At 35.9% G+C, this 18,497-nt stretch overlaps 1 protein-coding gene across 1 annotated transcript in view; it reads left to right on the forward strand.

Moving 5' to 3' along the window:
* MEGF10 (multiple EGF like domains 10) overlaps positions 1–18,497 on the forward strand; it is a 102,097-nt gene that overhangs the window by 33,440 nt on the left and 50,160 nt on the right. Inside the window, exons 6-7 of the mRNA XM_081942285.1 lie at positions 15,888–16,134; positions 17,630–17,750. Of these exons, the coding sequence (XP_081798411.1) occupies positions 15,888–16,134; positions 17,630–17,750 (368 nt within the window). The remainder of the gene's footprint in view (positions 1–15,887; positions 16,135–17,629; positions 17,751–18,497) is intronic.

Raw genomic sequence — 18,497 nt, forward strand, 5'->3', positions numbered from 1 at the left:
GCATTCTGGACCAGATGTAGTCTTCGGGTGCATCTCAAGGGAAGCCCCATGTAGAGAGCATTGCAGTAGTCTAGGCGGGACGTCACAAGCGCATGAGTGACTGTGCGAAGGGCATCCCGGTCCAATAGGGGGCGCATTTGGCGCACCAGGCGAACCTGGTGGAACGCCCCCCTCGCCACGGCTGCCACATGGTCATCCATGGACAGCCGGGCATCCAGGAGGACGCCCAAATTGCGCGCCTGCTCCATGGGGGCCAGTTGCTCACCCCCAATGGCCAGCGATGGGATCAGCTGGTTGAACCGGGGGGCCGGAAGCCACAGCCACTCCGTCTTGGAGGGGTTGAGCTTGAGTCTGTTGTCACCCATCCAGACCCATACGGTAACCAGTGCAGAGGAGTGGGAGAAATAATCACCTGTATCTGTAGCATTCCTTAAGCTACACATGTAGTGCTAAATGGGTGACAATGATCAGATGCAGCTGTACTGCCCTTTTGAAGTGTATAAAATCAAATACAAAATTATTATCTCTTATTTAAAAACAGGTAATCCATCTAGATTTCAGGATGCTTAAACAAATGGCACCTTGGATTAGATACAGAGGCAGACTGGCAATCAATGCAACTTGTAGAACAGTAGTGTAATACGTGCTCTTCTGGAAGCTAGCAACGTATTGCTGCATTCTGTACCAGTCTATTTATTTATTTAAGGTATGGCAATGTTACAATAATCAGGAGACTACAATTAGCAGGCTAACACATACTAGGTTTTGGCTGCTTGAGACTGCTAGCCCATTCTGTTCACAGTCATGCAATATCCATGGAACACCACAGAGGATAACCTAGCTTTACACCATAAAGAAAGAAAGACGAACAGCATCTTGTAGCATCATCTGAAGTCCTCTTCCTCCACTGAACCCATCTTGCAGGCAGGTGTCACCTCTGAGAAGGGCCAGTGTTTTGACTGCCCACATGAAGCGCCAGCTGGTCTTCCCACCAAAGTGGTACCTATTTATCTACTTGCATATAACATGCTTTCAAACTGCTAGGTGGGCAGAAGCTGAGGTGACAGATGGGAGCTCACCCGGCCCCACAGAGCTAAGACTTGAAGCATCTCTAGTATCAATGGTGGGTTCCTAACTGGTTTACTACAGGTTTGCTGAGAGAGGGTATTTTGTGCGCACGCGCAATTTTTTTTGATAAAAATAAAATGTAAAAAATAGGAAAATGCTTTATGAAAATAAAAACCATAATCTATAGCAGGAGTCAGCCATCCATTTTTGGCATCCTGATACCACTGTGCCAGTTTACATTAAACATGTGAAAACTGGCAACATCACAGTTAAAATCATGTAAATTCTGATATATAAAATGATTGCATCTCATGAGATCCTATAAGATCTCAGTATATTTTCATGTGAAAAATTTGACTTTAGAAATTGAAAAAACAACAATTTTTTCAGTTGGACCCCTAGTTCCCATGTATATAGAATAGCTTATTTGTGATTTATATTGACTGATGGTAGCTTTCTAGGGTGTCAAATCCCTTTTTTCCTAACACTATGCCCCGGATTGAATGTGTGAACTTCTGAATGCAAAGCATGTACTCAGGAACTGAGCTGATATTTCTTGTTAAGTCTCCAGGCGTGACAGATAGCAAAACAGAAACAAAACAAAACTCCATGTCTTTTTTTACTTTCGGAGCACATGTTTATTATGGAAATTTTCAGACACAATCTTTATGCTTCCCTGCAGTGTCATTTACCATCAAGAATGTCTGTAAAGGTCTTGTAAAGTTCCATACTGCCAATTATATTTCTCACAGGATCTGGCAGATGCAGAAGAGAGTAGAAACAGTAGTTTTTGGCACAATTTCTGTGGGATATTCACACGAGGTACAACCTCTGCCAGATTCTCAGAGAAGCATTTCGTTTTTAATCAACCCCTGAAAGACTGAACTCAACCAAAGTAGACAATTGCATTTTCTCAACCCAGAAGCAGAATAATCAGGGAAGCAAAGAAAAAAACCTAAACTATTTTTTTTAACTGAACCATTATAGAAGTTGTATTAAAGCATCAGCTAAACCTATACAATAAGAATCCAACCTGGATTTGAGAAATATTCCCTCTTAATTTTGTTACTGGCTTTTCATGCCATCTTGCAATAGACATTATTCTGGCATAACCCTTGTCCTTTCTTAAGGACGATAACACAATCTTTCGTCTCCCTTAGGGTTTAATCTTCATGCTATTTTATATTTACTTGGGAATAGAAAGATAAATTGTGTAATGAGTCAGAAATGCTTCTTGTGTGGGAATATTCAGAACTACTTCTTGTGTGGGGATATTTGGGCTGTTTTAGATGTCACAGAATTTGTCCTATGACTTCAGAATTTGGCAACATTCTTGGATTCAACCATGGTCCTGGATACTCAAACAGTGGTTGGATTTCTTTATTCAGATGAGAATTTATATGCCACTTTAAAAAAATCACATGTTTATATATCTTAATTATATCTAGGTTGGATATGCAGCTATTTTTTAAAAAATGAAAAATCCAAATAGTTCAAAACACGGCAGGATTTCAAAGTTGCTTCCAACTGAGCCAAATTTATAAAATCATAGAAACCAAGCTCAGTTAAATGCAATAATATAAATTAATACATCCCTGATAGATATTTTCACTTGGATATATTCATTGAACCAAACTGAACTAGGAATCAGTCCATTCCTTTAACCTGAACATTTTGAATTTTCTTTTTGACTTCCAAAGTATGAGCTATCCACCCAACTGCAAATATGACAATCATTCCTCCCATATTCTCTTTCAAGTTATTCATTAAAAATTATAGAAAACTACATCACCCTTGTGGTAGTATTAGGTTTTCTCTACCAGTCTGATGAAGAGGTTTTAATGAATACGCTTTGAGTATAATTTGCTATCCAGCTGTGTTTTCACTTAGTTGTCATGCCATCCATCCAACACTTAACTAGCTTGTTAATCAGAATGCCATGGCTAGTTTGTCAAATGCTTTACTTGAATTCCATCTACAGTATTCCCACAATCTGCTAAGAAAATCATCCAATCAAAAATTGAGATAATATGGATCTGGCAAGACTTTTTGTTGCCTAATCCATGCCTAATTATTGCATTGCTTTCAAGGTGCTTATTACTCAGTCTGTTTATGAATTATTCTAGAAACTGTTATTATATCTGTTTCATTGCTTCTCTATTCTTCTGCTTTAGAACCTTAAGGGTAATATTTTTCTGCCTTCAGCTGTCTGGCATTTTATCCTCAAAATGGAAAATTAAGATTTGCCCAGACCATCCTCTATATTTTATAAAATTAACCTGGCTCTGGAGATTTCTGTTTCTTTAAAGAGTTATTTCTATTTAAAGTTGAAGTCTTCTGTATGTGCACATGGTTATTTCTGAGAGCAGCATACTATTCTGAGCAATGATTAGTGAATCAGCTTTTATAACTATAACTGAAAGGAGATTTATTCACAGGAAGTGCCTGATGGCGACAGGTAAAGTCTAATACCTGAGTACCTAGAGTTTCCTTACGTTTCACTAAAATACTTCAAAACCATGAGAGGATGGCAGATAAACTTATTAGGAACCTTCAAGAGTTGAATGAAATTGTGGATATGTTTATGAGCTAATGTCAAAGGGAGTTGTGGGTCCAAATCCAATGGCATTATTTCTTTACCATCTCATTATCTACCACCAGAATATGACAATAGGTAAAAGTTTACTTTGTCCCCTCATCATTTAGCACCGAGCCTGATTTGTTATCTGCAAGATTGCTAATCTGAGGTCTTTCTTCCTAGGTTTATAATATATTTCCTATACATAAACCTCTTTTCTGCTATAGTAATAAAATCTGCTTCACTAATCCTTGCTCAGGTCAGACTAATTCTCAAGAATACTTAGACATCCAGTCAGAATATTTCAACTCCAACAATTCTGTAACATGTTTCGATTTACCTTGAATTTCAGTCCTGTCCAATCCTGTCCTGTCCCTTCATTCTATAGCTCACAGCTGACTGGCAGAACTTATTCCACCTAGAATCAAAATAGGAAATGAGTAGTTCTGCCTTTTCTTTGTTTTGTCTTTCTTTAAAGAATGAATGTTACCTTCATTAAGAGACTGGATTCCTCTTCTTATAAGAAGTTCTTTTTAGTCTCTTTGCCAACAAGCCTCAGTTCATTCTGAACCTTAGCTTTTCTGATACCATGGAATTAACTCTGAACAGCCTGTAGGCTATGTCCTACATAGGTTCTTTTTTTCTTCAGATTCTCGATAGGTTTTTTTTTTTTGTATATTGTTTTCTTCCACTGTCTTCTATTTTTACTCTTCTTTGGAACTTTTTGCAATTGTGCTTTTAGGATCTTCTTTTTAAAGAACTTCCAACATCTGTCTTCCTTCCCTCTCTGAAAGAGAAAAAAAACCCAGGAATTTCCTGAAAGGACTGCTTGGCAGAGTTTATATTCCAACATATGTTGGGGTAATTAAAATCTGCTATTACTGTACTTTATGCCTCTTTCACAGACCTGGCTCTGAACCAGGATTCAACTAGTTCTGACCACTTCAGGAGAACCAGTTGTTAACTTTCTGAGCAGTTTGGTGATTTATTATTTATTTATTTATTTCTTAGCGCTTATAGACCGCCCCCTCTCCCAAAAGGGACTCGGGGCGGTGTACAGTCCGTATCGGAAATACATCAAATTAAAATTATTAAATAGATAGATACCTATATACGTATATAAGAGGAGGGTAAAAAGATATACAAAACTGTACAGCTAAGTAAATAATTTAGAATATACAAAATTTAAAACCCCAATATCCTGTAAAATTAAGTTTAAAAGAAACAATCCCTCTAAAAACCAGTAAAAATATGTATGCCAGGAGGTAGACGTTATAAATTATGCCAGGCCAGCCAGTCGGAACAGGTGTGTCTTCAATTTCTGTCGGAAGGAGCAGAGGTCAGTGGTGGTTCTAATGTCGGGGGGGAGGTCATTCCAGAGGGTTGGGCCCATCACAGAGAAGGCCCTACTCCTTGGTGTCGCCCGTTGGCATTGCCTAGTGGACGGCACCAGGAGAAGCCCCTCCCTGTGATCTGGTTGTTGGAAGAAATCATTAGGGCAGAGAACCGGTTGTTAAATTATTTGAATCCCACCACTGCTCTGAACCTACTTTGAATAATGGAGATGATTATAAAATTATGAATAAAAACATCATGGCATGTTTAGAAACTGTAATGAATGAACTTGCTTATCACCTAAATTAATAATCTTAATCTGCCAAGTTTCTCTATTGCATATGATGTTACTTTTGAATGGAGCTGGCTGAGATCAGTTTGTGGCAGCCAACCACCATGGTACCAAAATACATTAAAGTACACAACTTTTGCTTGTTCATTAAATTCTGATACTATAATATGGTGGCTACCCCAATGGGAAGAAAGAAGTGTTGCCTCAGCTATCATTTGAAAATAACACAAGTTCCCAAATGTGAGTAAAATAATAAAATAATTTTCCAAATAATATTTGGACAATATTTGGAAAATTGCAACTAAAGTTTTGCATATCTTCAAAGGAGGAAAGTTTTTTTTAAAAATACACTTAAGTGTACTTAAAATACATTTAAATATAACTTAAGATAAAGAATTTGCTTTATGACTTTCAGGAAAATAATTTTTGAAATAACTATGTTGTTAATCCCATTTCATTTATGGACATATTTTCCATTTTATTTACTTCATAAAATGAAGTAGGTTGCAGAAGGTAAACAGTAGTAGCAGAAAGTAAACATTTTAATTAAAATGTAAATGATAATAATTGACACCTTAGGAATTAATAAATTGAATTAGACCAGAATTAGACATTTTCAGTAAGTAGATTACTTTGTTTACTACTCAGACATGAAAAATAAAAAAAGAAATGGAGTTACTTTTATAGTGACATCTGTAAAGACACTGAAGATGGAAACAGACACAAAAAGACAAGGAAAATCTTCCAAAAGATCTCTATATTCAGAAGGAGATTCCATTCTTGAATTGGAATACTAAAGAACACCAATGGACAGATAGTAACTGATTCAAAGAAGTTAAAAGAAAGATAGAAAGAGTGAAATATTGTACAATAAAGGTGTCAATATCCAAAATCCTCATCCTCATCATTAGATCCTGTTCAAAGCACATTGGTCAGCAAGTCTTTTCCAGCAGTTTCAATCATTTGCAGCATCTTTGGCATCATTCCAAGGGTCATTCATAAACTTAAGATGTTCCTTAAGCGTTTGGCACCAAGTTTGGCATCAAATCTATACCAGAAAATTGATCCAATGAACATGGAGATAGATTACCATCTCATTCACTGATTTAAACTGGTAGAGAGACTTCAGAAGAGACTTCATGAACAAACAGGGACACTTGGGAATGAACTAACAATACTAGGAAGAACGACTATCTAAAATGACTAGGAATGACGATGGCATTTAGGCAGAAGAGTAGGACCGTTGGTATTTATGCAAGCAAGTCATAATCAGCCCCCCCCCCTCAAAAAAAGTAGTAACCTGCCTTCAGGGAGTGTGTATATTTGCAAAGGGATGCTGAAATGAAGCTGCTATCTGAGCATAGAAGAGGTTTTAAACATGGCAAGCCAACTAGAATTAGATTTTATCTCACTATTAAAAGACATCATTGATGCTAATAATACAGTTACATACTCATGGTCAGTGGTATGTGAATCACAACAGATAACAATAACATCCAAAAGGCACTGCAAAATATAGTGCAGTGGTGAACCACACTCATATTTGTGTTTGCTGTAATCATGATTCTCTTCCCACGCCATGTTTCCTGTTTTCACTACATGATTAAACAATCTTGCTATCTTCCTAAATGTTCTTCAGTATTGCATGTTACAATTTTATTTTTGAATATTGTGAAAAAACAAAAAACACAGTTAATTTTTTTAATACACATGAGTAATGCTTCGTTTTTTGTCTTCATGGCTCAAAAATAAATAAATTAGAATGATGAATATGTTAAATAGGAGGGAAATTCCTACAATGTAATAAAATAAAATAGGAACAAAAGATTCTAGAGGAAACTAGATAGGAAAGGAATTATAAATACAACGATGTGAATATATATTGCTTGAATACATATGAAACATAACATGAGATCTATTTCATGTAACTAAAATAGCAACAATGATTGAAGAATCTAACAGCATCCAAAAAAATAGCCAATTTATTATGGCATAGGTTTCTATCAATCATTCAAGTGCTATTTTACAAACAAATGTTACCATGGTATATATACAGTAATACATCCAAATTATCAATCACTCATTTCTTTCAATAATATGTCACATTCATTTTACTATATTCTTTCTATTATGGGTAAAGAATGTGCAAGTATTTAGTTGAATAGTAAAGGTAGTCCTGCTGCTAATGTTGTTTTTCAGCCCTCTACAGATTTCTTCCCATTGTATTTAAAATTTGCATCAATTCTGAAACTGAGCAACAGCCAAATCCACACCCACACAATCAAACCACTTGTCTCTTTCACAAAAAGGAAAAATAATAGAGCTGTTTGCTTCTTCTGCACAACCCACTATCTATGTATATTCCTTTTATAAACATAACATATCCTTTGAAAACTATTTGAGGAAATCAGTAGAACTGCGTAGAATGAAAATTTGGGGAACTAAGGAAAAACAAATTGATTTGACTGGTCAAAAGAGAAAAGCATGATGCGTCCATTTGAGCCTTTTCTTCTAATTGGATATTTCGTGAGGGAATAGGATGCAAAAAAAAAGAGGGATGAACTCATGATACCACCTTTAAAATGGATCTACAAGAATATAGAAAACTTGTTGCATGACATATTTTAGATATGGGTATAATGGGTAGGACATTTGACCGATTACACATACCTATGTAATGGATATAAACTGTTTATTGTTGTAAGAGCTAAAACCTATATGGAAATGACTATGCCAGAAATATTGCACTATGTCCAACATTTTTAATGTTTGCCTAATAAAAACATTTTTTAAAATATAGAAAACTTGCTGCATGACATATTTTAGGATGTATGTTTTAGCCTTTTGTTTCAAAATTAATCAACACTTTCACCTTCTATGTATTCATTCACTCCATTAGCTCATCCCACCTTCATTCAGATTTATTACATTATTTCTCTTTGTCTTAATTTCATAGATCCACAACATACTATAGCTCTTTCATGCACTTCATTTGTTAATTCATACTCTTATATACTTTCTTATCTTACATTCTAAGTAGCATGCTATGAACATCATAGATGCTTTGCTGCTTAACATGCCCTTGGTCAGTTAAGGCTTTCAAATAATATTTTTAGTCAGATTAAGAAATTATGGACTATAAAGTCCTTGAAACTGGTAAGGATAATACCAGTTTTTTGGGGCAGATTTTGTCAATTATAGCCAATCAAATTTGCTCACACTATTCCATGCAAATCTAGAAAAGAACTTGCAAGCCACTTATTGTTCTTCACATTCCCTCAATGTGGTTATATATGTAGTGTATTGATACACATTCAGAGTTATACATAATTTAATATCAAAAATGTGTTTTTAGATAAGGAGTGTGGAGGCAGGTAATATTTTTTTTCCCAGAAAATTTTATTGGTTTTTAAAAACATTTATAAGGAAAAGGGTAGGTGGAATGGTATACAAATTTTGGCAGTTGCAAGTGTGGCAGACGCCCCCTCCCTCCAAACTCATAAGATACATCTATGTATAAAACATTAATACAAAATCGTATAAAATCAGCATATTAATTCTATAAAAAATTTTCAATCAGCTTATATATTATGATATATAGTCTAGATATGATTTCATTATTACTTTCAGTCTGTTTATAACAATGTGATTTTCTTATTCATTTTTGTGATCTGAGCTTTCTTAGTGTTGCCCCTTCTCCCCCCGCTGGCAGAGCTCCGGCCCCTCCCGTGTCCTGTGTGACCGTTGAAGAGTCTTCTGTTTTTTCTAGGTTCGCTTTATTTTTTTCCATAAAGGCCTGAGCCTCTATGGGTGTATTGATTCTGATTCTTGTCTCCTCCCAGAATATCAGCATCCCTTCAGGCATCAACCATCTAAACCACACCCCTTTCTGGTATAATTTATTCGCCAATTGCGAATAATTTTTCCTTTTCTCCCTAATTTTTTTGGGATCTGCTTCAAGATGGTTATCTCCCTGTCGTGATATGTCAATGTTTGCCCCCTTTGTACACCCAGAATTATGTCTCTTGTGCTTTTCCTAAGAAATTTGATATGGACCTCCCTGGGTACATTGTGTGTTCTGGCATATGCTGAGTTCACTCTATAGACCAGGTCTATCTCCCATTCCATCTGTTGTTTATCTTTGTGTATATATTCAGCTAAGATATTAGTCATGATGTCCCTTATGTTTTCCCCATCTGCTTCTATAACATTTTGAAATCTAAGATAAAAGGACATTCTCTCAAATTCTGTTTTCATTTGTTGGATATCAAGTTCTTTGTTACCCTTCTGCAAAGCTTCTACCCCCCACCTCGCCTCCGCCACCCCACCCTCCACAAGGTCCAGTCTCTGTGAGTTCTTATAAATTTGGACTTGATTCTCTTTCATTTCTTCCTTCATTTCCTTTAATTGTTTCTTAATTTCTTCCTGGCCCTGTATGAGTTGTTGAAGCATTTGTTGCAAATCCATCTCTGTACTCTTAGGTTGCATCAGTTCTGTAATCTTTGACTGTGTAGCAGGACTGGATGTTGCAGATGTCGGTGCAGAGGTAGCAAAGCCAGGTTTTCCAGGTGGTGGTCTTTTTGGAGACATAGTTTATAAAACAGAGAGATCAGTCAGTGTAGAGACTGGACAGCTGAAGAAGTAGAGCAGGCAGATGAGTTCAGGAGGCAGAAGATCCAAGCAGCTGGGAGTTTCTTTAGTCAGTCTAGCAACAGAGAAAAATTTTCTCTCCAGAGGGTTCAGGAAATAGCAATCCACAAGAGATTCTTCTGGGTGACACGGAGACAAAGACCGGAAGCCTGAATTTTTCTTGAATAATAGAATATAGTGGTACCCTCATGAAAAATTGCTTCTGCAGTCAAGATTTTAAATGCAGTTTCTATGTAATAGTTAAAAAAATTAACACATATGATCCCAGGTATTGTTTTTGAATTTAACCAGGGTTATCTTAGCCTGTTTTAGTCATCCTTTTCCCACAGAAATTAATAGCTCAAGTTAGTCAGGACAAGGTTAACTTACATGTATTTCAAAGACTTACTCTGGAACCAGCCCAATAGCTGAATGAAAGTCACAAATGAGCTTTGTAATAGAGTAGGGATTTGAAGTCAGGTAACTCAATTTAAAGGAACACTAGGCATGTTGTTTTCGAGTTATTTAATCACTCCTGTCTCTTTGTGACTTGCTGGATTGTGTATCAATAACTGCTTCTTTGAATTCCTGTAAACTCTCATGCTTGTGACATCAGTAATAGTATCTAGCTACATTGTCTGACATTTTTCATTGCCTTCAATTTTTCTAGGCACTAGGATCTTCTCCAAGAACTCTTACTTTTGAGTTATGCGCTCAACAGTTGTAAGCTTTAGCTTCATTATTAGTAAATTCAGAGAGCAATCTGTTTTACTTCATAAAACATTTGTCCTACTATGGTTTGAGGTACTCTTAACAATTTTCTTCAGCACCTCAATTCAAAGGCCTCAAATTTGTCTTTGTCCAGCTTTTCAGATGGTACAGCTTTCAAAGCCATATGTTCCTATTGAGAAAGCCATCGGCTTTGTTAACAGTGTCTGATGTTGCTGCATTCAGGCATAAAATGCTACTATTTGCTTGGTATATAGTCTAGACTGCAGGATGAAAAGAACACTTTAAAGAAAAAAATAGAATTGCAAGTACATAAACTCATATTCTGAATAATTTTCAAAACATCTGAATAATTAATCACAAATTATAAGTTGATGGAAAATCATATGGTAGATCCAAATGTATAGTTTTCACTAGTTATTTTGTTTGAATTGTTGTTTGCAACCATCTATGATTATTTTTATGTTGTTTTATAGGAGAAAATAGAACTGCATGCAATTCTGTTATAATCAGCAGGAATTGGATTCAAACATTACAAATGTTCTTACAAATATTCTCTTCCATCAATTCTTGGATCCATGAAAGTTTTATTTTTTTCTATTTTCAAAAGATATTAAAACAGAAAAGTGTAGGTGGAATGAAAAATCTAGAATAAAACCATTAGAAATCTATGTAGACATCCTAAATTTTATACTGCAGTGTACAAAATCACAAAAGTTACTTTTCATTTTGCAAATTTATGAATGCAATTTACAAAAAAAGTGGATCTTAAACCGCCTAATAATATGTATTGAAATTTAATTATAATGTGAAATAATCTAATATGAATCTTTAAATGTACCAGTGTCCCAATAATAATTCTGATATTCCAATTATGTTTATACCTTGAAAAATATTTGTTCCCAAACCTTTTTTTATAAAAACAGTTGCATTTCTCATTGGAGTACATGAGGTTTTATACTTTTCTTGTTGTTAATACTGAAGACATATTTTGAGAACCCTATGAATTTAATTTTATTTATTTAATGCACATCATAACCCCCACTATGAGTTTTTTACTTGAGATATGGGTAAATGTTTGCTGTTACATATTTTTATGATCTTCCCAATATGTATGATAGTTCTAAAATAGTAGTCATTTGAAATTAAATGAATGTTCAAGAAAAATGTGAATTATGAGGTCTTCATAGTATTTCTATTATTCATCATACAGTCACAAAGAGATATAATTAAGGGGAAAACCATCATCACTTTGTATTTTACAGTAATATGTTGTTTTGTTTTTGTTAGCATTAAAAAAAAGATAAGTGAATTTTTAGTTCTAAGGTAGTGAAGCTCTGCCCCACCCTGTCCCCCATTCAATCATTCGTAGAGACTTCTTGAACAAGTCTCTATGGTTTTTTTAGTAAGGTTTTTCAGAAGTGGTTTGCAATTGTCTCTTTTCTAGAGCTGAGAGAAAGTGTCTGATCCCGAGGTTATCCAGCTGGCTTTGTGACTAAGACAGATTAGAACTCACAGTATCTAGTCTGATGCCTTAATCACTATACCAAACTGATTATACATAACCTATATAAATAGTAGAGGTATATGAGAACAATCTGTTCTTGCCAATTAACACTCAATTATTAAATATTGTCATCTTATTTACTTTCTTCAGTCATGTGACCTAAAATCTAATTTCTAGCTAGAACACTGACCTTATCAAATATATGCATTTGTAAATACCTGGATATTCAGCCACTATAATATCAATTAATCAATCAGAATAGAGCTGGACAGGACCTTGGAGGACTTCTAGTTCAATCCCCTGCTCAAGCAGGAGATCTTATATCAGTGATGGCTGACCGTTTTCCAAAGGCATGACAAAATTGTGTCTGTGCGGGTCCAGACCCCCAATGGAATGTGTCCCACCCATCTGGGCATGCGTGCACGACCCCCACATATGGGAGGGGGAAATATCACCCTCCCCAGGCTCTGGAGGCTTTCCTGAAGCCTGGGGAGAGTGAAAACGGCCTCCCCTGGGTCCCCAGAGGCACTCTGGAAGGCAGAAATGGATCATTTCTAAACTTCCAGTTGGCCTATTGGGCCCGTTTTTCACCCTCCCCAGCCTTCAGGAAAGACTCCGGAGCTTGGAGAGGGTGAAAAACAGGCCCAATGGGCTAACCGGAAGTTTGGGGACAAACTTCTCTAGGCTCTGGAGGGTTTCTGGAAGGCTGGGGAGCGTGAAAATGGTCTCCCCAGCCCTCCAGAAGGCTGAAAATCAGATGGCCAGCCCACGCATGCGCCGCCAGAGCTGAGGGCTACCATGCCAGCAAATATAGCTCTGCATACCACTTGTAGCACGCGTGCCATAAGTTCACCATCACGGCCTTATATCATTTTAAACTAGTGACTAGTTAGTGTCTTCTTAAAAACCTCCAGTGATAAAGCACCCACAACTTCTGAGGGCTAGCTGCTCCACTGGTTAATTGTTCTCACAAGATACTTCAAACAAGGAGGGGTGTTAATTCTATCTTTATTGTATTCTATCTTTAAGTACAGAGTATTTGCAAGTCTGAAAATACTCTCTCTCTCTCTTGCATTTATAATCCAAAAACTAGGGAAACTTCTGATATGTATGCTACATCCCCAATCTTTCTGCAGCTGGATATCATATAAGGCATTGCTGGGAAGATTAGTGGATGGCAACAGGAATTTTTTATTTATTTTTTATTAAAAGAGTTTTGTACAAACAGATTTTCCCCCTTTTCACCCCCCCCGCCATACATTGTAAATCTCATACAAAAGCTATACCGCCCCCAACCCCCCCGCAAAAATTCACATTCAAATATTATACCAAATACTTTGCCCCCTCTCCTCCCCCCATCTTAAAGTAAATTACTCATATTGTATCCCCTCTCCTCCCAACAAACACAATGTAAATTTCTCTTAGATTAATAATAACACATTAATACCATCTTCTAAGCTAATTTAACATATATAACTCTTAATATAAATTTCTCCTAAAATAACATTGTTTCATTAATCCCATCATCTAATTTATTCATACAAATATAATGCCCCACCCTCCACCCTAACCCTCCCCCACCTCCCACAGAAACCCACCCCCCTGACTTCCGCTGTATACCACTCTAACAATTCCAAACATCCCGTATATTATTTACTCTGATCATCTATCAATCTAAGCATTCTTACCTAAAGGCTACATAATAACTCCTAGTCTGGTATTTATTCTCTATATAATCAATCCATTTTACCCTCAACAGGAATTATTAAAGTGCTATCCCAGAATAGGTCCAGGGTGTGAAGACCCAGAAGGCTTCTGGTAGGAAGTTTAACATCTCCAGGTTTCTGTCCTGCAGACTTTATTTATTAAATTATTATTATAATTTAATTTATATATCCTGTAGAGTTGGATGTTCCACTACAATTACACATGAACATATTTTTTTCTAGCCCACCAGAAGCATTTAAATTATTTACATTATACTGTCTTCAACTTACAACAGTTCGCTTAATGACTTTTGATGTCATTTGACCTTGAAAAAGTGACATGACCATTTTCACAGTTATGTGAAAAACTGTGCAGCATTCCCATGATCATGTGATCAAAATCCAGATGCTTGGCAACTAGTTCATACTTATGACTGTTGCTGTGTCTCAAGATCATGTGATCCCCTTTTGCAACCTTCTGGTAAGCAAATTCAACTGGAAGCCAGAGTCACTTAACAACTGGGCTACTAACTTATCAACTGTGGTGATTCACTTAACAACTGAGGCAAGAAAGGCCGTAAAATGGGGGGAAACTCACTTAATGAATGTCTCACTTAACAACATAAATTTTGGGCTCAATTGTGGACATACGTCGAGGACTACCACACACACACATATACATACACGAAACACAGTTTGGAAGAGCATATTGTGTACTATATACACAAGATAGTAGTTTAGCAGTAAACTTTACTAGAGTGGTAAAGAAGCATAGCAATGAGTAAAGAGTAATAAAAAATTACATGTTGTGTTGAGTGGAGATTTCCCCCCACCTAGATTCAACTATGTTTTATTGTGTATTACAAATCACAACATCATTAGACAATTGTGTCCAAGACAAAGCTGTCATATCTAAGTAAAGTATAAAACACATTAATGGGGAAAAATCTTTGTTAAGAACCCACTATTGTTAGTTCTCTGCAGTCTGAAGAATCTAGCTTTACGCTAGAGTAGTGATCGGTCTGAGGAGATGCCATTTGTTTTTGTCTCCTCTAAGGTCTAAAAAAATTGGTCTGTTTTGCCTCAGGAGAAAACTATGAGAATAATAGTCACTAAAGTAGTCCAGTGACAATTATTAGCAAGGATATTGCCATTTTATTTTCAGTTCAGCATGAAAATGAAAGCAGATGCTCTAAGCATATGTATAATGAATTCTCAGTGAACTTCATATGATCTTTATAGAGGTTATTTACAGTTTTATCATTTAAAAAAATCTTACGTAACATTTTCTCTGTGAAACTTGAAAAATAATGTGTTTACAAGGATTTATCTTACTAAACTTTACAATTGGCAACTCTTGGGGCCTTTTTCAAGGTCTACATATAACGAATGTCCACAACTGGTACTGTTTGGGTTGCTAATTCACAGTAGTATAACTAGGTTTTAGTTTTTAAAAATATTATTTCTTAGATTCTGCATTTTCCATAATCACTAGAGGCATAATTTCTACTATCTCTCCATTCATGGAGATAGGTTAAAAAGAAAAATTAACTCAAAAATTTTCAGAGAGGAACTGAGGCATTGCTGATCCACATCAGATAGCAAAAATGAAAAAAGAAAAAGAAAAATCCATGAAGAAAGTCAGGAAGGAAATAGATTTCAAGATGTGTCTTCATATTTCCTGCTTAAAACTTCATATTATGTTTGCTTACAAACAATCTTTTAACATTTCTCATCATATGTTTTGTTGTAATACAGCTGGTAAGACTGCTTCTGCTTTTTTAAATATAATTTATAAGTCTATAAAAATAATATGTAAATGCATTATGTGTAATAATATAATTATATCAAGGCAAATTATATTTAATACCGTAATTTATCATTATAATTATAAATGCAATAATAATGATATGTTTTCTCTTGCTTAATTTTAAGATGAAAATTGAGCAATTCACTTTGCCTCAGTATCATAATTAATTAAATAGCAGGGAGAATATGTTGACAAGGCAACCCCTAAAATCTTGCTTTCTGTTTTCTGTGCAGCATGTGATAGTTACCATTGGGGACCTCACTGCAGTAGTCGCTGCCAGTGTAAAAATGGAGCTTTGTGTAATCCTATCACTGGAGCCTGCCACTGCACTGCAGGATTCAAGGGATGGCGCTGTGAGGAACACTGTGACCAAGACACATATGGAAATGATTGCCGCCAAAAATGCCAGTGTCAGCATGGAGCCACCTGTGATCATATCACTGGAGAATGCAGATGTCCCCCTGGATATACTGGAGCTTTGTATGTGATTGATATATTGGCTATGTGTGGAATATTAGAGAATTTCACAATCATTTTTTTCTTTTACAAAGAAGATGGCAGTATAGTGCTCATGCTATGATTACTCTTTTGGTGAAGATAGAAAAATAATTTGCACTCTGCAAATAGTTTATTGGGATTTGAAATGGTTTCTCGGTTCCAAATTCAATATTGCCAACTCGTGGATAATAAATAAGCAACAGAAATATGACAAGATGAGCTATATTTTAATATTTTGAGGAATATTAAATGTATATAATGTATTTTTATGTTGCTTGTATTAATGCTTGATTCCTTTTTTAATATGTTGTCCTTAGGCAGGATAGAAACAGTTTAAATAGATTCTAGTTGAACCTTCAAGACTAACCAATATACTGAAGCTGAATAGTTCATGGTCCAGAGCCCATTGGATGAGATGTAGGAGGAAACCATTTCATGCATCCAACACAGTGGACTCTGATTTATAAAAGACAGAATGAATGTGCTCAGGATATTTTTATAACAATAGATTATGACAGAAAATATGAGAAAGACTCTCAAGAAAGAAAACTCTGGTAACAGTGTGTAAGAAAATGCAAATTTCAAATTCTTACTCCATTATGCCTTAGAATCAATAGCCGTCACAATTATTTTCCTCTTATCATCCTATCACAAGTAAATAGATCTGACGACAAAATTGCTTGGTGTTGATTTGGGAAAAGGTGAGATAAAGCTACAATGAATTCATCAGCAGTCTGTTCGTGCCAAAAGTTGCTTTGAAATTGTCTAGATCATATATCAGAATATAGAGAAGGCAGCATCTTTCCCAAAGCAATCCAAAGAATGAACATTTCAGCAACTCATCTGAATACAACATTCTGTAAAAGCAAAAACAGGGGTAGTGATGAATTTTTTTAAAAAAAAGGAATAGTTAATTATGAATAGAGAAAGCAGGACCATAATTTACTTTTGTATATAACTTATATTAACTTTGTATACCGGTAATAAATATATTTGATTGCTCAAGGCATAAGCTCATTATTTGAATATAAGAAATATAAGAATATTGACTTAGTAATTGTGCACCACATATAGCAACAATGTACAATCTCTAATTCAAGCCTAGTATTTTGCCACAAAATAGAGCAGGATTCAGGAGACAATATTTAATCAAAAATAGGTAAAGGATATTTAGCAAATACATAGAAACTTTTAACATTATAGCTTCTTTACCTGGATTAGAAATTCTTATAAAGTAGAGAAATATTTTTGCTGTTTTTAAATTGATAAAATAAGAAAAACCTATTGGCTTTTACAAATAGAAATACTTTCTTAAGTAAAGAAATTATTTATATAGTTTTTCCTTAGTTTTACAGATTAACACTCCTAACCCTATTAGAAACATAAACATCTCACCATTCCTCTTATAATTAAGAGAAAAGCTTTAATTAAACACTTTCTCTCTGTAAATGTGTGTGTGTGTTTGCCTTATTTTTAGCTGTGAAGATCTTTGTCCACCTGACAAACATGGGCCACAGTGTGAAGAAAGATGCCCATGCCAGAATGGAGGAGTTTGTCATCATGTAACAGGAGAATGTGCCTGCCCTCCTGGACGGATGGTAGCTATAATTTCTATAAAATTTCATTGCTTTTGACTCTGAAATGTCATGGGAATGTTTTAGGACAGGGGTGTCAAACTCAATTTCATTGAGGGTGGCATCAGAGTTGTGTTTGACCTCAGGGGGCCAGGGTGGGCATGGCCAGCTCAAAGTCACTTGCATCGGGGGCACCTGTGGTGGCTCGAGCTCTCTGCCAGCAAAAATGGCCTCCCGAGTTCCATTTTCTGCTGCGACAGCTTCCTGTAACCTTCTGTCAGTAAAAACAAAGCTCAGGAGGGCGCCTGCAGCCCTAGCAAGCTCCATTTTAGGCTGCGACAGCCTCCTGCAACCCTCTGCCAGCTCCATTTTTGCTGGCAGAGATACTGTAGGGTGGTCCTTGACTGTTTCCAGTCCTACCTGCCAGACCTAATTCAATTCAATTTCAATTTATTAGCGCTTATAGACCGCCCCCTCTCCCAAAAGGGACTCGGGGCGGTGTACAGTCCATGTCAAAGAACACAATTAAAACAGTTAAAATTACTACATGGGGAATATATATATACAAATATAAAATGCATGGATGGATAAGAGGAGGATAAAAGATGTGCAGGACTGTATTGCTAATAAATAATTAAAATAAACAGACATTAAGATCCCAATACCCAATAAAATTAAGACTGTAGAATAATACCCTTAAAAACCAGTAAAATATAAATGCCAGGAGATAGGTGTTGAAATTATGCCAGGCCAGCCAGTCGAAACAGGTGA

This window comes from Natrix helvetica (genome assembly GCF_964273705.1).
Source record: "Natrix helvetica genome assembly, chromosome: 2".
Taxonomy (NCBI): domain Eukaryota; kingdom Metazoa; phylum Chordata; class Lepidosauria; order Squamata; family Natricidae; genus Natrix; species Natrix helvetica.